The sequence below is a fragment of the Cervus elaphus genome, chromosome 13 (assembly GCF_910594005.1).
Source record: "Cervus elaphus chromosome 13, mCerEla1.1, whole genome shotgun sequence".
NCBI classification, from domain to species: domain Eukaryota; kingdom Metazoa; phylum Chordata; class Mammalia; order Artiodactyla; family Cervidae; genus Cervus; species Cervus elaphus.
The window spans coordinates 10514961-10539665 of NC_057827.1; the positions used below are offsets into that span (position 1 = coordinate 10514961).

The window sequence follows — 24705 nt, forward strand, 5'->3', positions numbered from 1 at the left end:
GGCTGGACTAACCCAGTCAGCAGGGTTAGTGGCCTCCAGGAGCAAGATGCTGGACACCTTTCTGGGGGTCTCGGTTTGCTTGTCTTGTCTGTAGGCATGGCTGACAACACTCTTCAGGGAGGAGTGAGCTCAGCCTGGAGGCTCTAGGGGGCCTCGGCTGCAGCTTCGGGAGCCACGTACGTCCTCAGAGCACTGGCTTCGCAGGTGTGACTTCACCTGTCCCCAGCGCTCACGTGGGCCCGTGCACTTCATCTAGAGAGCCTTCAGAAGCAATGACCGCTCCCTAGGAACAACTTTCCAGAGCGCGTCCTCAGACAGCCCAGGGACTGTTTGTTTCCAAAAGAATAAGATGTGAAAATGAGGGTTATAACTACAGTGATTCACTGGGGGAAACCTTGTCTAAAAACTAAAACCCTCTGTACACAAATTATGGGTTGGGAGGGCTGTTTTGGCACTTCAGAAGGTTTCTCTGCAGGTCAGGTGTGTCTCTGGGTCTGTGTCCTGTTGCCCCTCCTGACCACAGCCTTGGCGGTGTTCTTTCTCCTGCCACATGCTCTTTTGGGCTTCTTGGGGTTGTCTCGTTTCTTTCTCACAGTGTTCAGAGGAGGAACTAGATGAGCTGCCTGGGTCACAAGGCCAGCTGGGACACCCTGGCTGAAGCTTCCAGGCCCACCCTCCTCGTTTGTCTCTATGAAGAACAGCAGTGGTCTGTCATCAGTAGAGCTAAGCTTTATTGAGCACGTACAGTGAGCCAGGTGCTCAGCTCAGAGATTACACCTGGGTCTCCTTTAAGCCTGATCATAGCCCACTGAGAGAGAAGCTGTTGTCCCTCTGCCTCGTAGATAAGTTATCTGAGGCTAGCAGATGGCACACAATTTACCCCAGATCAGACAGAACAATGGGGACCCTCATTTGAATCCAAGCATTCTGTCTCTAAAGCTGTTGTTGGCCACTAGGTGACCTGGCTGCCACCAGAATCATAATTGTTATTGCAATTAGGGTGCCATGTATTGAAGAATCGTAACATCCCAGAGGATGAACTAAGTGCTCCATGAGCATCTCAGTCAGTGTGCAAGCCTGTGAAGTGGGTGTGATCATTCCGATTTTGAAGACAGTCACGTAGACTTGGTGAGGTTCTGAGGCTTGCCCAGTGTCCCACAAGTAGCTTGTGGTTGAGCTAGGCACACGCTCTGGTCTGCCCCAAACTGCATCCCTGTTTAGAATTCCTGTCATTGCTTGCCTCTCATCTCATTGCTTGCCTCCACGGCCCCCAGGGTGAAGAGCTCCTGGCGCCCTGTGCTCACTCTGGGCACCAGGGCCTGTCCTTCCACAGCCAGCCACAGTCCTGCCAGTGCAAACCCCTCTCCCAGCCCCGGAGGAGACTCCTCTCCCCAGGGCTTACAAAGATCTCAGGGGATTGGGTGCAGATCCCCGATCAGCGCCTCCAGATGAGAATGAGGGACAAGTGGCTGTCCTCTGGCTTCAGGTGAATTCTTGGCCACACATCACAGTGGTGCGAGGGCTTCCAATGGGATTGTTTTCATCCTACCCATGAGAGAGCTGGAGAACACCCATGGTCAGTGCAGCTAAAAGAACACGTGGCTCTGGACTCTTCCACAGTGCTGAGGGTTCTGGTTGTCCACTGCGCTCGTGTACCCAGGTGGGGACGTTCTTGTATCTGGACCTTGAGAGCCATGTGTGGGAAATGTTTATGTTTCTGGCTTGAACGCCAAGTTCAGGTTAAGTGTGCATGTTCTCGTTGACTCTGTAAGCGTGTTGGATGCCTTCCACCCAATTCCTAGAGGAGAGGCCCATCTTTGTCTTCCCAGCGTGAAGAGCCCAGTGTCCTTGGGCAGCTGCCTCCATTTCCTCCATAGTGTCTGTTTTCCCTCTGAGTTGCTTCTGCAGCTGGCAGGGCTCATTTGGCATGAGGAATAACCTGAGGTCTTCCCTGGAGATGACGTTATAGAATCAGACCTGCAAGGATCCTCCTTGCAGCACATAGAGTAATTTCAGGGCTGGCTTCCACTGTTTGAATACTTACACCAAGTATTTTGGAGTTTATGCATTGGTTTTCCCTGCTGCTGCTGCTGCTAAGTCACTTCAGTCGTGTCCGACTCTGTGCGACCCCATAGATGGCAGCCCACCTGAATACCTAAATACTCTGTTGTCGTTAAACTAAAGCAGTATCTATTCTACGGAGAGCTTGACAATTCATAACTGAGCTTATTTTTTACTTTACCAAGAGCAAAACTAATAACTACAGTAAATTATATACTTGCTCAGCATTTTGAACACTCCCCAAACTCTTAGAATAATTAATATTTGAAAATGCTAAATTTACAATGTTTAGAATGCCTTTGGTTCCTTCTTTGTCTTCTCTCCCGCATCTTGTTCCAAACAAGGTTCATGGTAACTTGCATAAACACACACAATTTTCTTCTTTAATGGATAATTGGGGCAAAGGGAAAATAAATGTAAGAAAAATAATGTGAAGCCCGAGATCGAAAGTCTACCAAGTCAGCACCAAGCCCCAGCGACGTTCTGGCAAAAGACACTGCTGGGCTGGACTTGGGAGTGATCCCGGCGTCTGTGACAACAGAGCCGGGGCCTCGCAGGCTGCGGTCTGTCCTCATCGGTGGGGTGAGGGCCGCCTCCCCAGTTCCCACAGTGGAGGGAGACAGCTGATTACCAAGTGAGCCTGGAGGGCCCCCAGGTGGCTGCCTGCCTGCCTGGCCTCAATTTTGACCTCTCCTGTGAGGTCTAAATTCAGCACCCATGTTATTCTGAAATTGATGTTTTTCTTCTTGCTTTTCAATATGCTTCTCATCTGTGAATATTGGTATTGCTGAGACTTTATTAGGGAATATTGATGCAGTTCATGGAATTAAAGGTAAAAATAGATTATGGTTCTGTTCTCCCTGTAGGAAAGGAAGAATCATCAGGCGTGATGACTACAGAACTTTGCTGGTGGAGGGGTTGCTGGGAGCAGGGATTGAGGGGGGCGGTGAGCTGCCTCCTGCTCCCCCTGTTCCCACGTCTAGGGAGAGGGAACACAGGTCCTCACTCTCTTACCTTCTGTTCCCCAATCCAGGCTTCTGGACGCTGACTGCTGAGTGTCTTTATGTACTCATTCCACTGCAGAAAGAGTATTGCCTTTGATGAGGGCTTGCTATCCTAGACGTCCCTGAAAGGGGTGTTCACTATGCGGCCTGGACACCACACTGTCCCGTGAAATATGAAAAATTCTGATTTCCTGAAACCCAGCTGGCTGTGGAGATCTGATTCGAGTCTTGAGGCTCCTCTTCTCATGCTTGGGAAAGGACGGAGCACCGGGGTGTGGGGGGGATTGCCAGCCAACCTAGCATGGTTGCCGTGTGACAGCCCCAGTTCACGGTTGTTGGTGAGGGGACACAGGCAGGAGCACATGTGCCCTGGGGGCCGGCCGTGTACTTGCTGCTCTGACTTGAGGGCCTGGTGCGCGTGGAGGCAGAAGGCTGCTCCTCCCGCCGCTCAGGTCCTGCAGCAGCCAAGGCCATGCACAGAGTCCTTTCCTGCTGAGTTTTCTGTGGCCTTTCCTGTCCCTGTGTTTTAAGTTCAGATGACACTGAGGAGCCTGCTCACACCCAAAGCAGTGCAGGCAGGAGAGTCAGAGCTGTGGGGTGAGGCCTGGGTTCTAGGGCCAAATCCACCCCTGCCCAGTGCTTGACTTCAGCTTTGTTATTTGGGAAATAGGGATTCCACTCACTCATTCATCCATGCATTCATCCATCCACTCAAGCATGCACTCATTCAGTGAGTGTTTACTTCACAACATGTACTGGGCCTGGGGCTGGGGGTGAAAGGGGCAGACGAAGTCATTGTAGTTGCAAACCCTTTAGTGACCACAGAGCCCCTGGCTGTCGTGTTTTTCCCATGACTGAGTATTCTGGGCAGATGTTAACATGCAGCATTATGCCCTTTGTGGCACCATTTATTAGCTCTCCCAGGCCCATCAGGGAGGGGGGAGGCAGTTCTTGTTGGTCCTACTTGAAAGACAGATGGCCCATGCAGTGTTTTGCTCTGTGAAAAGTCCAGGGGTCACCTGCTCCTCTGGTGGGAAGTGCTGGGCTACCTTTCTAGGAAAGCACTCACCACTCACCTGTTTCAGCCCAGCATCTTCCAGAGAAATATTACTAATGCATCCTTTAGACATTGCTAAAAATGCATCTCTATTCATGCAGGAACCAGAAAACACAGACATGGTGAAAATAAGCAGCCAGTGTGGGGAGTAGCTGCAGAGGAATCCATGAGTTGGGGATGCGGAAAGACGGGTAATAACTCCCAGCTTAGGGAGGAACTGCGGCACAGTTTGTCTCTTCGTCGCCTTGGAAAATGTGGGTGTGTGGTTACAGCAAAGTTCCTGTTTGGGTGGCCCTTCACTTCTGCTGCTTTAAAGTGAGAATGACATGGCTTATCGTATATTCCAAGATGGACAGGTTGGCCTGATCAGGCAGTGAGCGCCTGGCAAGCATGCTGAGCTCAGGATTTGGAGTTGCCCATGGTCTACCTTCCTCATATTCAGAGGGACTCCGTGAATGTGAGTGTATGTCCAGAGAGAGATTGCCTACCAGGGGCCTCTTTCATTCTGGCCATGTGCAAAGGCAGTACCATCTGAGACCATATCTTTTCTCTTAGAATAGACCCTGCCTTCCCAAGTTCCACTCCTAAGGCCTGGAAGTCTCCATGGGAGGTGAGCCTGGCTTTGGGGAGGAAGGAACCACCCTGCAGGTTGACAAAAGTCATATATTTTGTCTTGCATTTCTGTGATAAGTCAGACGACATATTTTGCTCCCCAGGCCCTCTGTTTTATTGTTTATAGTTTAAAAGTGACTTCTGGGGTTTTCTCAGACTCAGGGATAATACTTTAAATAAATACGTACTTGTTCCATTGTGTAAATTTGGAAAATACAGTGGAAAAAAAGGAAACTGAAGATCACACATCACCCATGATTTGTATTTTAGTTAAGTTCTTCCTAAAGAAGGTTATTATCTCTGGGCCTGAAGATGCTTGTGTGTTAAATTCTTTGCCAACCTGAGATTTAACTATATATAGACTTATATGTGCTTCTCTCTACATCACTAAATAATCTTCACAATTGTGCTTTACATGGCTGCCCATTGTCTTACCATCACTGGCTTCCTCTGTGGTTGTAGATTGTTTTTCAGTTTGTCTCACTGCACAGACTGTTTTTGTTTATACACTATGAAGTGTATTTCAGGTTTTTTTGTGTGCATCTTTGGTTCTAGAATGATTGAGTCACTGTATGAAACCAGTTTGTACATCTGTGGGCTGAGTTTATTGCATAGAGGTTGTAGCAGAGCTGGCTTCTGTGTTCAGTTCAGTTGCTCAGTTGTGTCCGACTCTTTGCGACTCCATGGACTGCAGCACGCCAGGCCTCCCAGAGTTTACTCAAACTCATGTCCACTGAGTCAGTGATGCCATCCAACCATCTCATCCTCTGTCGTCCCCTTCTCCTCCCACCTTCAATCTTTCTCAGCATGGGGGGCTTTTCCAATGAGTCATCTCTTCGCATGAGGTGGCCAAAGTATTGGAGTTTCAGCTTCAGCATCAGTCCTTCCAATGAACACCCAGGACTGATTTCCTTCAGGATGGATTGGTTGGATCTCCTTGCAGTCCAAGGGACTCTCAAGAGCCTTCTCCAATACCACAGTTCAAAAGCATCAATCTTCGGTGCTCAGCTTTCTTTATAGTCCAACTCTCACATCCATATATGACTACTGGAAAAATCATAGCTTTGACTAGACGGACCTTTGTTGGCAAAGTAATGTCTCTGTTTTTTAAAAAGCTGTCTAGGTTGGTCATAACTTTTCTTCTAAGGAGAGAAAGAAAAGCAGTTCCTTAATTTGATAGCTATTATTTCCATTTTTATATCAGCCCACACAGAAGACTTTCATTCCAATCCCAAAGAAAGGCTTCCATGTGGGCTGATGTAAAAATGGAAATAATAGCTATCAAATTAAGGAACTGCCTTTCTATTCACATTCGGATCCTGAAAGCGCATGTTATTGACATCAGCCTTTGATATTGGTCAGAGGTGTTTGCACCCACAAATCTGTATGTCAGTCCTTACATGGCGGCTTTAAGCGTCCAGATGTTCTGATGTGGGACTCAAGAGTAGTAACCACAGCTGTTTAGCAAAGTAAGGTCTTCTAGGAAGTCAACTGATCTGAAGAGTCAGCAGAGGGTTACTCACTGTTTACTAATAGCCCTTCCCTGTGGTGAGGAAACAGCAAACTCAAATCTTGGCCTCAATGTGTGTCCTGTGATTTTTTTTTTTTCTATTGTGTTTTGGTTTTTTGTTGTTTTTTTTTTTGAAATACTGCTTTTTTGTCTGCTAATGGCTCCTTATTCCTGACTATCCGCTCCGTCTCTGGGGCACCCACTTCCAGGTCTTTGCTTGCTGGCCCCAGTTACCAGCAATGGGTCCTGGCGCTTTCAGAAAGCCTTGTGGGTCTGGGTCATTAACCCTCCCTGCCCGACCCAGGCTTCCTATCCTCCACGGACTGTCCTCCTCATTCTCCACAGGGACAGGTTTTCTGTTCTGTGGTCTTCAGCCTTTCTGCTCCTCGCTGCCATGGTGGACGGGCATGTCCGTCGTGACATCTGGCCCCAGATGCGCAGGCTTGGCTGCGGCAGAGGAGGGCAGGGGGCGCCAGGCCCAGCCGCTGGCCGGGAAGACTGGTCGTTCTCTTGGGGAGGTGTGGCAAGAGCCCTGTTCACCATGTGGATAGGAAGCCAACACGCAAAGCGCTGCACGAACGTCTCCGTTGTTTTCTAGAAAAGAAGCCGAGGAGGGGCCGGCCGTCGCGGGACGGGCGGCGGCGGAGGAATGCCATCCGGCTGACCAGCGAACACACGGTGGAGACGCTGGTGGTGGCCGACGCCGACATGGTGCAGTACCACGGGGCCGAGGCCGCCCAGAGGTTTATCCTTACCGTCATGAACATGGTGAGTCTGCTTGCCCCTGGAGAGGGCTCTGCGCGCGGCGCGGGCGTCTGCTCCTGGCTCCAGGGTGGGCTCACACGCAGACTTGCCACCCCTGGGCAGGTGGGGCACAAGGGGGGGGGGGGCGGGGGGCGCCCTAGGCAAAGGCCTGAGTACTGAGCCGGGCTGGTGAGGGGTCAGTGCCGGAGTCCGCCCGGTGTGGGGGAGTCCGCCCGGTGCTGGGAGTCCGCCTGGTGTGGGAGTCCGCCGGGCCATGAGAGTCCGCCCGGGGATGGGAGGCCGCCCGGTGTCAGAGTCCGCCGGGCCATGAGAGTCCGCCCGGTGACGGGAGTCCGCCCGGGGATGGGAGTCCACCCGGGGATGGGAGGCCGCCTGGTGACCGGAGTCCGCCCGGTGATGGGAGTCCGCTGGGGGATGGGAGTCCTTCCAGGGATGGGAGGCCACCCGGTGACGAGAGTCCGCCTGGTGTGGGAGTCCGCCCAGGGACCGGAGTCCTCTGGTAGTGGGAGTCTGCCCGGTGTGAGAGTCCACCCGGTGTGGGAGTCTGCTTGGGGACCGGAGTCCTCTGGTAGTGGGAGTCCGCCTGGTGTGAGAGTCCGCCTGGTGTGGGAGTCCGCCCGAACTGGGAGTCCGCCCAGGGTGAGAGTCCGCCTGGTGTGGGAGTCCGCCCGGGGACCAGAGTCCTCTGGTAGTGGGAATCCACCCGGTGATGGGAATCTGCCCAGTGATGAGAGTCTTCCGGGTGGTAGGAGTCCTCTGGCTATGGGAGTCTCCCGTGCTCCCCACTAGAGGCCTCCCAAGACCCTTTCTGTGGATGAAGGCCCCTCTCAGAGGACTCAAAGCTGAGTCAGTCAGTCCTGCTCTAAGGAGCCAACTGTCTAGTACAAAGAATCAATATCCGACTTTAGTGTAAAACAGAGCTGGTCCTATGAGAGGAATAGAGGTTGCCTAGTTGAGGGAACCAGGGAAGGAGCTGTGTCTCCTCTGATTTGATGAATGGGTGGAGGAGGGAAAGGTCACATGGTGGGCAGGTGGGGAGCTGCTGGCCACCTCAAACTTCAGACACAGAAGGATGTTTGTGTGCATCCCTACTCCAGCATCCATCCACTCTCCTCACAAGCAATTTTGAAGATCTCTTGGCACTGTGGTAGGTGCCAGTTACAAATCCTAAAAGACCCGGTCCTTTCCACAGAAGGCAGTGGTGTCACAGATGGGCGAAGCATCTGTGCTTGAGTAGGCATTTCTGCAGGGAGCACTGGGGGCCAGGTGGAGGTCTGGGGAGTGATCACCCCGAAGTGTGGGGGCATCATGAAAGAGCTGACCCTTCAGCCAAGTGAGGGTGCGTGCCCGATTTGGGGAGCAGTGGCAGGTCCCTGCCACAGGAGCTACATCTTGGGGAGGACAGGTGGACTGGTGTGGCTGCAGCTGGGAGGGGAGCAGCCTTAATGAGGTGGGTGCCCAGAGTCAGGATGGGGAGGGCTGGTGAGGCCTCCCGAGGGGAGGCAGAAACGTGCATGGACTAAGGTCTGGAAGGACAGCCCCACAGCTGCACCTGGGGGGACTGGAGTTGCAAAGGCAAGAAGGAGCACTGGGGATGGAGCGTGTGAGGTGAAAGCGTCTGGACTAAGGGGCGGGTGTGGGGGTGGAGGAGATGATCCTGTGGGGAGGAGGGTGTGCTGGGAGGAGAGACCCACAGGACTGGGTGTCTGGCCTGGAAAGGCAAAGGCAAGAGAGACCCAGGGTACCCCCGAGCTATGCTCTGGTTGCCTGGGTGGTTGGCAGGGCTACTGGATGGGAAAAGGAGAAGAGTGTTTGGGGACACAGCGAGGGTTCCAGTTTGGACAAGCTAGCTTTGAGTTCGCTGGTGGAGCTCAGGATGGTGGGCCTGGTGGATGAAGGGACTAAGGCTGCTGGGCGCGAGGCTGGGGCTGCAGCTGTTGGTGTGGCTGGCCTTGGCCGGGTTGAGCAGAGCACAGTGGGGAGAGAGAAGATGCCGGCAGAGGCACAGTGGAGTTCCGGGGTCAGGGCCGGGCGGGAAGGCAGGCAGACCCGGTGTGGGTTGTCCTTAAGGAGCGAGGTGAGAGGTGTGGGAAGGGAGTGGTTAACAATGCCTGATGCTGCTGCCGGCCCCAAAGGAGTAGCTTTAGGGATTGGTTCCCTGGTGGCTCAGATGGTAAAAGGGTAAAAGCATCTTCTTGCAATGTGGGAGACCTGGGTTCCATCCCTGGGTGGGGGAGATCCCCTGGAGAAGAAAACGGCAACCCACTCCAGTACCCTTGCCTGGAAGAACCCATGGACAGAGGAGCCTCATAGGCTATAGTCCATGGGGGTTGCAAAGAGTCAGACAGGACTGAGTGACTTCACTTTCACTCACTTTAGGGATTGCTGGGGGTGGAAGCTGTGTTGGGGCAAACCAGGATGAGATCAGGAAGTGAAGGAGTAGAAACAGCATTGTTGAAGATCTTGGCTGAGGGAGAGAAAAGAGCCTCACTGGGTGGAACCGAGGTCGAGGAGGACTTTGGAGAGGGAAGTGGGTGAGGGGTACAAGTGTGGGGTGTAGGCCCAGACAGACCTAAGGTGGGAGCCCTGCTCTGAGCTCAGAACTGGCAGCGTCAGAACCACTTTGAGCTGGCTCCCTCTGCGTGAGCAGCCGTGAGGCAGGGGCTTAACCACCCCCGGGCCTTTAGCTGCCCCAGGCGTCTTGTGCCTGGTGACAAGTGCATATACAGCTCATGGGAAGCAGAAAGGGCCAGGCCCTGGCTGTGCCACAGTGACTGAGAGATGCTGGAGGCAGCCCAAGAACAGGGAGGCTGGAGGCATGGCCCAGGTCACACAGGCAGTCATTGGCAGGGCTGTGGCTGTCGGGCCAGGCCCATCTGTAATAAGCCACAGGGAAATAGATGATCGTAAGCCTCACCCTGGGCTGATGGGGATGGCGAGCTCCACAGAGTTCCTGCCCACTGTGAAGTCAAGACTCTGGTACCTCGACCTCTGTCTGGTTGACTTGCCAGTGCTTGCTTTGGGGACACATATTGATTTGCAGGAAACTCCATCTGTCTGTCCCGCACCCCCACCACAGACAGGCCATGCCACGAGGCCGAGGCTGCTTTAGCAGTGTGTGGGGTCTTGAAGGTGAGTTACCCTCTGGACCCACAGACCTCCCTGTAGGACAGGCTCGTCTGCAAAGCCCAGTGATGTGGACCCACTGGGGCACTGGTCCAGGGCTGATCCGTGGACACGGGCACACCATGAGGCACCAGGTCACCCTCCCTTTCAAAGTCATTAGCTCTAGGAATTCTATTAACTTCTTTTCTTTCCTTTCTCCCCCTGCCCTTTCCTTCCTCCCCCCGCCCTTTCCTTCCTCTCCATTTTTTCCTTCCTTCCTTTCCTTCTCCAGGTTTTTAAAATTTATGGTAGTAAGTACATACCATAAAAGTCTCTGTCTCACCCTTTAAGCCTGCAGTTCCATAACATTAGGTACATTCACATTGTTGTACCGCCATTGTCACCATCCGTCCCCGGAATTCCTTTGTCTTTCAGAACTGAAACTGTGCTCATTAGACACTGACACCCCATTCCCCCCTCCCCCAGCCCCGACAGCCACCCTTCCATTTTGAATTTGACACCCCTAAGGACCTCATATACAAATGGAGTCAAAGAGTATTTGTTCTTTTGTGACTGGTTGATTTTCACTCAGCATGATGTCCTCTAGGTTGGTCCATGTTGTTGGAGGTGTCAGAATCTCCTTCCTTTTTGGCTGCAAAATACTCCATCGTATGGATAGATTACATTTTGTCTGTTCATCCATTGATAAATGTTCGGGTTGCTGCCTCCTTTAGGCTCTTATGAATAATGCTGCTGTGAACGTGGGTGTACAGCCTGAGTCCCTGCTTTCACTTCTTTTGGGTATGTACCCAGAAGTGGAATTGCTCCTGTTTCAGCTTTTAATGGTGTTTGGCCCTGATTTCTGAGAAATATCCGAGCCCTGCGTTTGCACGAGCCCTGGCCTCCCTGGCGGCTGGTTAACGACGGGCTGCGGCGCTGCAGTCGCCCGGAGCAGAGCCCAGGGGAGGGCTGCGGGGGCTGGCTGAGCACCAGGCTCTCTCACCTGTAGGCAATTTCATCTCATTTATTTATTTTTTGTCCAGGGCACAAGTCCAGGGAATAAACATTCATTACAACAGCTAAAGTAGTAATAAGGCAAAGCTCCCAGTTTGATATTTGCTTTCATAACTTTATCATGTGGACAAGGGCCGCTGTTTCATTTAGCACAGGTCGGAGAGGGGTTGAGTGTGGGAGTGTTGGTCTCCCCATGAGCCCATCTCCCCATGAGCTGTAAGGACGGAAAGACAGGCTGAGTGGTGGTGATGCTTGGCTTCAACGTGACACTCTTCACGCCTCTTCGCTGCTGATACTAAGATGTTGGTGGCTCCAGATCCTGCTGCTTGAGGGCAAATCTGGGCCAACTACATTCGTTTGGGATTTAGATGTTTCTTAATGAGGCCTGCCTGGGAAGGGCTTGCCACTTTGGTGCAGGGCACATGGCATTTGAACACTGACACTTAGCCCCTCAGTCATCTGCTTCTTGGAGTTTCTTGGCTGGTCTGACGAGGCCAGAAAACAAGTAGACGCAGAGCACCCGACCTGCTTGCACCGATTCTCACCACCAGCAACCCGTTTCTGTTGCTCTGTGACTTGCTGTTTGGAATAGTTAAGAACCAGTCGCATTCAGACAATGTACCTTGCTTTAAACAAGGCCACCCTCCACCACCTCCAGCATCCTTCAATTTCTCAAACGCTAGTGTTAAAAATACAAAGAATTCTGTCTGTCCTGCCCATAACTGTTTCAGAAAGGGGATCAGTAAGATCCCCAGTAAGATCATCTCTAAGCTGGGATGCCAGGGAAGGGTGGTGGCTGGACTGAGGAGCTGTGTCACTAGACAAGGCCTTCGGGTGCAGCCGGCAGGAAGGGAAGGCCAGCCCGCCCTCTCTATCCTGGTGGACCGTGTTTTCTGTGGGCGTGTAGGGTTAAAACAGCTCTGTCTCCTTCGCTCCTCTGGATTTGGAAGGAAATCTGCTGGAGAGGTTGCTGCCTTTGTTCCATCGGTTTCTCTCCAGTACCATCTGGTGCTGATGTCCAAGTGCCCACCCCCCTGCCCGCCCTCCCACTTGGGTCTCTGTGGGCAGGGGACTGACCCAACTCCTACGTGCCACTCTGACCACAGGGGCTAAACCCAGACAAGTCCCTGTCCCCGAGTCAGGCCAGGGGGCTTGTGGGGCCTGGGTGTGTGATAGCCCACCCACAGTTGGCAGGGTTTGGGAGTTTGGTGTCAAGTACTCACAGTTTTCATAGCATCGCAGGGTTGTCATGAATTAGGTCTACATCAATCAGTAGTCTGATGGCCCATGTTTGAGAGGAAGGAAGGGTGTTCATGGCGCATTGACTAGTCCAGACGGAAGCTTCATGATTTCATGTCACTTCCTCCTCATCCTTGGTAGATTTCCTCATTCTCATTTTACAGAGAAGAAAATAGAGGCTTGTGGGGAGTTTGGGGTGCAGAGCCAGTGAGTGCCTCACAGGGTGAGGTCTCAAACCTGGGCTGAGGGTTCCCTGTCCCACCTGGTCATCCCTCAGATCTGCCCTTTCTTTCCATCTCTACTCTGGACTGACCGCCATTGTTTTTTATCTCGACAACTGCAGGGCTATTCTTCCTGGGCTCCTCACTTCCATTGTCTTCCCTCTTGTATCCTTGCTACAGAATGGCCAGAAGGATCTTCTTCCGACAGAATTAGGACGTTGTCGCTAGGAGCTCTGAGGCGCTCTGTGGCTTCCCTTGTGGCGGATGTGGAACTCTTCCCCCTCTGCCTTCCCAGGCTGTGTGGCCGGGGCCCACCTGCTTCTCGCGGGCTTCACTCCCTGCTCCATGCCGGCATGAGCTCCTGCCCCATGCACCACCGTTTCTCGGGGACCCCTGTGGGCTCCTCTCTGACTTGTAGTATCTCTTTGTCAGGAATGTTCTTTGCCCCACTTTATACAGAGTTGACTCCTCTGTCTTTTATGTCTCCGTGTGAATGTCCCCTTAGAGAGACCCTCCTTGCTGACTTCTCTGAAAAGGCCACCTGTTTTCTTTATCATAGCAGTCTGCTTTTTCCTTGGTGGTTCTTGTCTTGATTTATAATTCCGTATTTTTTTTTTTTTTTGCTTTTTAAAAAACCATCTTGTTGCAGAGTTTCTGTGTGCTATTGAATTTAGACTGGTATAAAATCAGAATGGTATGACTTTAGGATGTTAAATATAATGCTCATAGTAATCACAAAGAAAATAGCTATAAAATGTACCCAAAAGGAAATGAGAAGGGAATTTAAAAATTTCACCATAAAAAATGAAACATGCAAAAAAAAAATCACTAATGCAGGAAATGAGCACCCGAAAAAGCTATAAAACACATAGAAAACAAATAGCAAAGTGCAGAAGGAAGTCCCTCCTTGTCAGTAATTATCTTAAATTATAGGTTAAACTCTCCAGTCGAAAGACAGATTGAGTTTGGGGAAGAATGGATACATGTATATGTATGGCTGAGTCCCTTCCTGTTCACCTAAAACTATTGCAACATTGCTTGTTAATCAGCTATACTCCAGCACAAAATAAAAAAATTATTTTGTTTTGTTTTTAAAGACAGTTTAGTAGAATGGATCTAAGAAATGCTCCAATGTGTATAAGAGGCTGACTTTACATTAAGACACAAATAAATCAAAAGCAAAAGAATAAAAAAGATAGTCCATGCAGATAGTAACTGTAGAGATCAGGAGTGGTTATACTAATATGATACAATATAGACTTTAGTCAGAAAAAGTTACAAGAGACAAAGATATCTTGTATATAATAAAAGATTCAATACAGCAAGAATATGGAACAGTTATAAGTATTTATGTACCTAATAACAGATCATTATAATATATGAAACAAAAACTTTATAGAATTGTAGTGACAGGTCTGCAGTTTTCTGTAATAATAGACACTTCAGCTCTCCCCTTCCACACACACATACACACACACACACACACACTATTAGTAGTGAATAGGAAAACTAGACAGAAGATAAGTGAGGAAATAGAGGACTTGAACAACACAATAAGGCAACTAGATCTAACAAGATATACAGAACACTACCCAACAATAGCAGGATATTCCTTTTTTTCAAATGCACATGGGACATCCTCCAGGATATACTGAATATATTCACAGGTTGTCTCCACAGATTTAAAAATTATCATACAAAGTATCTTCTTTAACCACAGTGGGATTAAGTTAGAAATCAGTAACAGAAGGAAAATTGGAGAATTCACAAATATGTGGAAATTAAACAACACACTCTTGTACAACCAGTGGGTCAAGGGAGAAATCACAGGGGAAATGAGAAAATGCATGAGGCTGAGTTAAAATGAAAATGCAACAAACCAAAACTTATGGAAAACAATGGAAGCAGTACTCAGAAGGAAATGTATAGCTGTAAAATGCTTACTTTTTTAAAAAAAGATCTCAAATTAATAACCTAACTTTACACCTTAAGGGAGCTAGAAGAGCAAACGAAGCTCAAGTCTAGCAAAAGGAAGGGAAGATTAGAGCAGAAATAAATAAAGAATAGAAAAACAATAGATAAATCAGTAAAACCAAGGACTGAGTCTTCAGAAAAACTGACAAAATCAATAAAACTTCAGCTAGACTGATTAAATCTTTAGCAGAGTTTCAGAGAATAGCCAGGAGAGATAAGGAGGCCTTCTTAAATGAGCAATGCAAGGAAATAAAGGGAAAAAACAGAGTGGGAAAGACTAGATAATCTCTTCAAGAAAATAGGAGATATCAAGGGAACGTTTCATACAAGGATGGGCATGATAAAGGACAGAAACAGTAAGGACCTAACAGAATCAGAAAAGTGTGAGGAGAGACAGCAAGAATACACAGAAGAACTTTACAAAAGAGGTCTTAATGAACTGGATAACCACAATGGTGTGGTCACTCCCCTAGAGCCAGACATCCTAGAGTGTGAAGTCAAGTGAAAAAAAAAAGCTTCCCTTAGGAAGCTTTACTATGAACAAAGCTAGTGGAGGTGATGGTATTCCAGCTGAATTATTTAAAATCCTGAAAGAGTATGCTGTTAAAGTGCTGCACTCAGCACCTTAGGATTTAAAATCCTAAAAGAGAATGTTGTTAAAGTGTTGCACTCAACACTCAGAAGTCTGAGTGCCAAAGAGTTGGTGCTTTGTAAATTTGTCAGCAAATGTGGAAAACTCAGCAGTCGCCACAGGACTGGAAAAGGTCACTTTTCATGCCAGTCCCAAAGAATGTTCAGACTGTTGTACAGCTGCACTCATTTCACACACTAGCAAGGATATGCACAAAATCCTTAGAGCTAGGCTTCAGTAATACATCAGTTGGGAACTTCCAGATGTAGAAGCTGCATTTAAGAGTCAGAGGAACCAGAAACCAATTGCCAACACTCATTGGATCATAGAGAAAGCAAGGTAATTCCAGAAAAACATCTACTTCTGCTTCATTGACTACAGTAAACCTTTGACTATGTGGATCACAACAAACTGTGGAAAATGCTTAAAGAGATGGGAATACCAGACCATCTTACCTGTCTCCTGAGAAACCTCTATTCAAGTCAAGAAGTAACAGTTAGAACCAGACAGAACAACTGACTGGTTCTAAATTGGTAAAGGAGTATGGAAAGACTGCATATTGTCACACTGTTTATTTAACTTCTATGCAGAGAACATCATGCAAAATGCAGGGCTAGATGAATCACAAGCTGGAATCAAGATTGCCAAGAGAAATGTCAATGACCTCAGATATGCAGATGATACCCCTCTAATGGCAGAAAGTGAAGAGGAACTCAAGAGCCTCTTGATGAGGGTGAAAGAGGAGAGTGAAAAAGTGAATTCAGTAACTACGATCATGGCATCTGGTCCCATCACTTCATGGCAAATAGAAGGGGGGAAGTGGAAGCAGTGACAGATTTTATTTTCTTGGGCTCCAAAATCACTGCAGATGGTGACTGCAGCCATGAAATCAAAAGACGCTTGCTCCTTGGAAGGAAAGTGATGACAAACCTAGGCAGCATATTAAAAAGCACAGACTTTACTTTGCCAACAAAGATTGTTGTTGTTCAGTCGTCAAATCGTGTCCAGCTCTTTGCCAGCCCCATGGACAGTAGCACACCAGGCTTCCCTGTTCTTCACTGTAGTCAAAGCTGACAAAGGTCTGCACAGTCTAAGCTATGGTTTTTCTGGTAGTCATATAGAGATATGAGAGCTGGACCATAAAGAAGTCTGAGTGCCAAAGAGTTGATGCTTTTGAATTGTGGTACTGGAGAAGACTTTTGAAAGTCCCTTGGACTGCAAGATCAAACCTAAAGGAAATCAATCAGTATTCATTAGGAGGACTGAAGCTTCATGCTGAAGCTGCAATTCCAATATTTTAGCCACCTTGTGCAGAGAGCCAACTCATTCAAAAAGACCCTGATGCTGGGAATGAGATGGTTATATAGCATCACTGACTCCATGGAAATGAATTTGAGCAAACTCCACAAGATAGTGAAGGACAGAGGAGCCTGGTGTGCTGCAGTCCATGGGGTCACAAAGAGTTGGACATAACTTAATGACTCAACAACAGCAAACTGATTAGTAAAAAATCTTGAATTATTAAAATCAGAAATGAATGCAGGGACATGACTTTCAATTCTGTAGAACCAAAATGAGTTACAAGAGGATACAGTGAGCCACTGTACACTATCTAATTAGCTAACCTAGATGAACTAGACAAATACCTAGAAACACAAAGCTCACCAAGCCTTAATCACAAAGACAAAGAGAATCTGAGTCGACCTGTAACTAATAAGGATATCAAATCAGTAATGGATAATCTCCTGACAAAGGAAAGCCATGAATCTGACAGCTTAACTGGTAAATTATACCATACATTTAGAGGAGAACTAATTAATTAATCCTCCTCAAACTCTTCTAATAAACTGAAAAGGCAAAAATGCTTTCTTTTTTCTATGAGGATAGCATTGCCCTTTAATGAAAGCCAGATCAAGACACTCTAAGAGTGCTATAGTGCCTTATGAATAAGGAAAAAATTTCCCTTTTGAATATTATTGCAAACATTCTCAACAAGATACTAGCAAACCAAAATCATATCATGCACCATGACAATGTGGGATTTATTTCTGGAATTCAAGGATGGTTCAACATACAAAATTGAGCACCATAATATACCACATTAACTAAAGGAAGGAAAAAAACAAATAATCATCTCAGTTGATGGAAAAAAGAAAACTATTTGCTAAAATCCATCTTATCTCATGATAAAAAAAATTCAGCAAATAGGAATAAAAGGAAGCTACCTCAACATCATAAAAGCCATATATGAAAAACCCTTAGTGAATGTCATACTCAAGGGTGATGGATTGAAAGCTTTTCCTCTAAGATCAAGAACAAGGCAAGGATGATTTCTTTCACTGCTTCTGTGCTATGTAATACTGGAAGTCATAGCCAGAGCAGTTAATCAAGTAAAAGAAATAAAAGGCATCCAATTAGGAAAGGAAGAAGTAAAATTATATGTTTATAGATAGCATGAGCCCTATAGAAAATCATGAAGTACTAAGACACAAAAATTAGAACTAATAAAATAATCTAGCAAATTAGCAGGGTACATAACCAATACACACAAAACAGTGATATTTTTGTACCCAAAATTGAACAATCTGAAAAAGAAATTAAGAAAACAATTCCATTTGCAAAAATGTGAAAAAGAATAAAATACTTAACATATTAATCAAAGAGGTGAAAAATTTGTACACTAAAACCTATAAAACATTGATGTAAGAAATACAGAATACATAAATAAATGGAAATACTGATGTTCGTGAATTGGAAGTTTTATCATTAAGATGTCAATATTGCCCAAAGCAATGTACAGACTCAATGCAGTCACTAGCAAAATCCTAACAACATTTTTCCTTGCAGAAATTGAGAAATTCGTTCTAAAATTTGCACAGTATCTCAAGAGACCCTGAACAGCCAAAACAATCTTGGAAAGAAAAACAAAGTTGAAAGACTTATATTTCCTGATTTCAAAATACTACAAAGGAAACAGAAATCAATCCTAAATATTTATTGGAAAGACTGATGACGATGATAATTGGTTAATAATTGACAATAATTTGGTCACCTGATGCAAAGAGCTGACTCATTGTAAAAGACCCTGATGCTGGGAAAAATTGAGGGCAAGAGGAAAGGGGGCAACAGAAAATGAGGTGCTTGGATGACTTCACTGACTCAATGGACATGAGTTTGAGCAAGCTCTGTGGGATAGTGAAGGACAGGGGAGCCTGGCATGGTGCAGTCCGTGGGGTTGCAAAGAGTGGGACACAACTTAGCAACTGAGCAACAATAGTACTCAAAAAACTGTGATACTGGCATAAAGACAAACATGCAGATGGATGGGATAGAATACAGAGCCCAGAAATATGCTCTGACATAGGTAGTCAAATGCTTTTCAACAAGACTACAAAGACCATTCAGTGGGAACATGATAGCCCTTTGAACAGATGGTAATAGCAAGGCTGTTTATGTTCATGCAGAAGAATGAAGTTGGACCCTTACCTAATATCGTATACAAAAATTAATTCGAATTGGGTTAACGACATGAATGTAAGAGCTAAAAACTATAAAAATCCTAGAAGAAAAGGGAAAACTTCATGACATTCGTTTAGTAATAATTTTTTGAATATTATACCAAAGGCACAGTCAACAACATAAAAAAGCAGGTAGATTTGTCTTCACCAAATATTAAAACTTTTGTACACCAAAGGACACTATCAACAAAGTAAAAAGTCAGAGCACAAAATGGGAGAAAATATTTACAAATTACATATCTGATAATATCCAGGATATACAGAGATTTCAACAACAATGAAAACCAAACAACCTCATTTTAAAATGTACTTAAATAGACATTTCTCCAAGAAGATACACAAATGGCCAGTAATCATATGAAAAGATATTCAGTGTCACTGATCATTAGGGAAATGCAAATCTAAACCACAGTGAGATATTACATCACTCCCATTAAAATGCTATTATTAAAACAACGTAAAATAATAGGTGTTGACAAGGATGTGGAGAAATGGGCAGCCTTGTGTACTTTTCTTGGGACCATAAAATGGCGTAATTCCTTTGGAAAACAGCGTGATAGTTCTTAAGAAAATAGAAGGTATAATATGATCCACTTCTGAGTATAAACCAAAAAGAAATGAAAGCAAGGTCATGAACTTGTACACCCACACTCATAGCAGCATTATTCAGCATAGTCAAAAGGAGAAAGTAACTCAGTGTCCACTGAAGGATGAATAGGTAGACAAATGTGGTTGTTGTGGTGGTTGTTGTTCAGTTGCTAAGGTGCGTCTAACTCTTTGCAACCCCAGGGACTGCCGCACAGGCTTCACTGTACGTCACTATCTCCCAGAGTTTGCTTAAATTCATGTCCGTTGAGTCGATGATGCTAACTATCTCATCCTCTGCTACCCTCTTCTCCTTCTGTCTTTAGTCTTTCCCAGACTCAGAGTCTTTTTCCCAGACTCAGCCGAATGAGTCAGCTCTTTGCATCAAGTGGTCAGAATATTAGCGTTTCAGCATCAGTCCTTCCAATGACTATTTAGGGATGATTTCCTTTAGAATAGACTGGTGTGATCTTCTTGCTGCCCAAGGGACTCTCAAGAGTGTTCTCCAGCATCATAGTTCAAAAGTATTAATTCTCCAATGCTCAGTCTTCTTTATGTCCAGCCTCACATCCATACATGATTCCTGGAAAAACCATAGCTTTGACTATACAGACTTTTGTTGGCAAAGTGACACCTTTGCTTTTTAATATGTTGTCTAGGTTTGTCATTGCTTTCTTTCCAAGGAGCATGCATCTTTTAATATCATAGCTGCAGTCACCATCCCCAGTGATTTTGGAGCCCTGCCCAAAATAAAATCTGCCACTGTTTCCCCATCTATTTGCCATAAAGTGATGGAACTAAACGCCATGATCTTTGTTTTTTGAATGTTGACTTTTAAGCCAGCTTTTTCACTCTCCTCTTTCACCCTCATCAAGAGGCTCTTTAGTTCCTCTTCACTTTCTGCCTTTAGAGTGGTATCATTTGCATATCTGAAGTTGTTGATGTTTCTCCCAGCACTCTTGATTCTAGCGCTTGTGATTCATCAAGCCCAGCATTTTGCATGATGTACTCTGCATAGAAGTTAAATAGGGGGAGTGTACAGCCTTGTCATACTCCTTTCCCAATTTTGAACCAGTTATTTGTTCCAGGTAAGGCTCTAACTGTTGCTTCTTGACCCACATTCATTAGGGGTCAGGTTCTTTAGGAGACAGGTAAGATGGTCTGGTAGTCCCATCTCTTTAGGGATTTACAAAATATGGTATATGCACTCAATTATCATTCAGCTTAAAAAAGGAAGGAAATTCTGATCATGCTACAACATGGATGAACCTTCAGAACATTTTGTTAAATGAAATAATCCAGTCACAAAAGTATACTGTCCAAACACTGTATGATTACACTCATGCGAGGTCCCTGGAGTAGTCAAATTCACAGAGACAGAAAGCAGAATGGTGGTTACCAGGGGCTCCGGCGGGGCAGGGAGTGTTTAAGAGCTGCAGAGTTTCAACTGGAGAAGGTGAAAATGTTCTATAGATGGAAAATAGTGACTGTTCCACAACAGTGTGAGTGTACTGAATGCCTCTAAACCATACACTTAAAGATGTAAATTTCATATAATGCATATTTTACAGAATTTTTAAAAAACCCACCCTGCTGTTTATGCCATCTATAAGCTCATTAAGGTAGGGCTGTGTGTATGCCTACATTGTTGTTTCCCCAGCACCTTGTACATGTATAGATGATTAAGAAATTTTTGTGGCATTGTGAACTCATAAATGAGTGATTAATACCATTTTCTAACATCCTGTGCAAAGGATTTAGCACTGAAGTTGTGTCAACACTGGCTTTCCCTTTCTAATTCCTCGATTAATTTACTTCTGAAAAGTCTTTTGTATTCTAAGCATATCACACAGATGTGGTGTCCTAAACTCTGGCAGGAAGTGTTTCTACATAAATACAATTACATATTTACACCTCCCATCCTGTTCTGTGGGTGGTCCCTTTCAGCCCTATCTCTCTTCCCAGCTCACACCTTGTCCTTCAGGGAGGAGGTATCAAGATGGAGCTGATAAAACAAGTGCAGTGGGCAAGAACTGTTCTGAGAGCATGCTCGGCTGCCACAAATGAATTCACTTCTGAGTCCTGTTGAGTCAGTCTATAGAGAACCAGAAGAAAGGATGAGAACAGAACCACTTTGGTTGTTCTTGAGGACTTGTGAAGCATAGAAGAGGTAATGAAACAAGCCTGGCATCAGGCAGAGTGGTCCCATTTAAAACAGGGAAGAAAGAAGCTCTGTGACCCAGAGAGGAGTGGGCATGGCTCAGCCAAAGGTTTTGACTGTAAGCAGAAGAAACTGCTTGCTGCTTAGAAGGAAAGCTATAACCAACCTAGATAGCTTATTAAAAAGCAGAGACATTACTTTGCCAACAAAGGTCTGTCTAGTCTAGTCAAAGCTATGGTTTTTCCAATAGTCATGTATGGATGTGAGAGTTGAACCATAAAGAAAGCTGTGCACCAAAGAATTGGTGCTTTTGGACTGTGGTATTGGAGAAGACTGTTGAGAGTCCCTTGGGCTGCAAGAAGATCCAACCAGTCCCTCCTAAAGGAAATCAGTCCTGAATATTCATTGGAAGGACAGATGCTGAAGCTGAAACTCCAATACTTTGGCCACCTGCTGTGAAGAGGTGACTCATTGGAAAAGACCCTGATGCTGGGGAAGATTGAAGGCGGGAGGAGAAGGGGACAACAGAAGATGAGATGGTTGGATGGCATCACCGACTCAATGGACATGAGTTTGGGTAAACTCTGGGAGTTGGTGATGGACAGGGAAGCCTGGCGTGCTGCAGTCCATGGGGTTGCAAAGAGTCGGACATGACTGAGTAACTGAACTGAGCTGAGAAGAACTGCACCTGGGCTAACTGAAGCAGAGGAGGAATTGTGTTAGGAGGTGTGTACCGAGGAGCCCAGGACCAAAAGGGAGGCCGGGTCACCAGCATCAGAGTTGGGGGAAGGTGAGCGGCAGGAGGCTGCAGGGAGGGAGGCCAGCAGGAGAGAGCAGGCTGAGCTCTTGCACGAATGTGGCTGTCGTCCTAGAGCCACTGTGTGTCCTGCGGCCATCTCTTCACTGCTGGCGCCCAGCCAAGGCTTCTGTGGCAGGCAGAGTGAGTTTTCACCTGTTTTGGTTTCTGCAGTAGAGAGAGGGTTCCTTCCTTCATCCAGAGCTCACCCAGTGAGGGAGCTTTCCCCAATGAAAACAGCATCCTTAGCCAAAAGAGAAAAATTTTTAAAATCCCAGCAAAGTGTCCAGACTCTACACAGGCCAGAGCATAAAAGAGGTTCACTCACAAGATACATGATTCTGTGGTTCCGCTTTGGGGTATATACACAAAATGAAAGCAGGGTCTCTAAGAGATATTTATTTGTTCATGACAGCATTATTCATAAATAATTCACAAACCTAAATATCCATTGGAGGATAAACAAAAACGTGTGTGTGTATGTAGATACACACATACATAACAATATTATTCAGATTTAAGAAGGAAAGAAACTCTGACACGTGCTATGATGTAGGTGAACCTTGATTACATTATGTTAAGGAAATAAGCCAATCACGAAAAGACAGGTTCTGTATGATTCCACTCATAAGAGGTGCCTGGTATAGTCATATTTATAGAGACAGAAAGTAGTGGTGGTTGCCAGGACTAAGGGGAGAGGGGAATGAGTTGTTTCATAGGTGCAGAGGTTCAGTTTGGAAGACAAAAAAACTGTGAAGATGGATGTAGTGATGGTAGCACAATAATGACAGTGCATTTAACGCCACTGAACTGTGTACTTAACAATGGTTAAGACGGTAAATTTTATGTTATATGTATTTTGTGTGTGCTGTGTGTGCGTTCAGTTGCTCGGTCATGTCCGACTTTTTTTGCGACCCCATGGGCTGTAGCCTGCCAGGCTCCTCTGTTTATGGAATTTTCCAGGTAAGAATACTAGAGTGGGTTGTCCTTTCCTCCTCCAGGGAGTCTCCCTGACCCAGGGATTGAACCCACTTGCATCTCCTGCGTTGGCGGGTGGATTCTTTACCACCAGCACCACCTGGGAAACCCTGTGTATATTTTGCCACTATAAAAAAATAAAATGAGATACACTCAGTAATTCCGTTCAGTTATATTTTTACTGGGTACCTAATATGTGCTGGGGACTTTTCTAGGAATCAAGTAGGGACCACGGCACTTCCCATCCTCATGGAGCTCATGTGGTAGCACCAACAGAGAGTCCCCAACAGACAGCTTAGTGAAATTTGTGCAAATTTTAAAAATGCTACACAAAGACCCAGGTGATAGCAAGTGACCAGGGCAGCTGAGGACACCTCTGTGATGGCTGACCCTCTGCTGATAAGGGAAGGCATCACCCTGACATAAGGAGCCGGCCGGCAGGGTCATCCTCGCATCCGGGAGGCAGTGGGGGAGGTGCTTCTGTGGGTGACGGGAGGGCGGGGCGTGGGGCCCCGGCGCTCAGCTTTGCTGTGAGTCAGCTGGAAAGCTGCTGCAGGGCTCCGTGGTGTCTTCAAAGATCCCTCCCTCCTGGCTGAGAGGGAGATAGGGTCCCGCTGGGTTGTGTGTTCCAGCAGTCCCCTCCCCGTTGCAAGTACGCTTACCGTGCGGTTACGTGTCGAGAGAGACACTTGGCCCGGTCCTGCATCTCTGAGCCGTCAGCAAGCTGCAGCCCGTGCCCTGAGTGATCTGAAGATCTGGCTGATTTTCCAGAGGTGCTGTAGTGCCTTGTTATGTGCGTGACTTGCTTTCCTTTGCTTGGGGGTGGTGGTGACACCACAGCAGGAATAGTTTAAAGAACAAATTGCAGACGGAAACAGGTGGTGCTGACACTCGAAGCCCTGGCTCTGGGCAGCCAAGCTGGAAAATGGGGCCACTTGACAGAGCTTTGGTTGTTTTTAGCTTCCTTAACAACCACAGAGTGGAACGAAAACCTGAGACATTCCAGGCGAGTTCTGTTTGGAGGAAAAATGACATCAATTTGACTCAATTACCATGTGAAACATACAACAAGCCTCTCTCTGGTGAGCAGAGACCGGTGGCGTGTTTGAGGGATCACTGGTTCCCACAGCCCAGGGATGCTGGGGGGCTTGGTGGATGCAGACGGCTTGCCCCCCAGGCTGTCTGATGATCCACTGGGTCTGGGGTGGGCTCCAGAATGTGTTTCCAGAATGTGCCCAGGGGATGTTGCTGCTGCTTCAGGGACCCCTGTCAGAGGGACTGCTAGAGAATACAGCCCCCTCCAGGGTGGGGTCTGGATGGTGCAGCCGGCGATGTGGGTGTGTCCCCTCTGGGTCCCCTCTGTCCCTAGGAAGGCCCCGAGTCGTGCTGGTAGGTAGTGCTCTTGTGAGCACCCTCCCCGCACACCCCACTGGCCTGGCATTGCAAACAGCACTCCCACCCAGCCTTGGGATGA

General features: G+C 47.0%; 1 protein-coding gene across 2 annotated transcripts in view; it reads left to right on the top strand.

Annotated features, from left to right (window-relative positions):
• Window positions 1-24705, top strand: part of ADAMTS17 (ADAM metallopeptidase with thrombospondin type 1 motif 17) — a 393159-nt gene that overhangs the window by 56205 nt on the left and 312249 nt on the right. For both annotated transcript variants that reach the window (XM_043922552.1, XM_043922553.1), the window contains exon 4: window positions 6843-7012. In XM_043922552.1, coding sequence (XP_043778487.1) covers window positions 6843-7012 — 170 coding nt within the window. The remainder of the gene's footprint in view (window positions 1-6842; window positions 7013-24705) is intronic.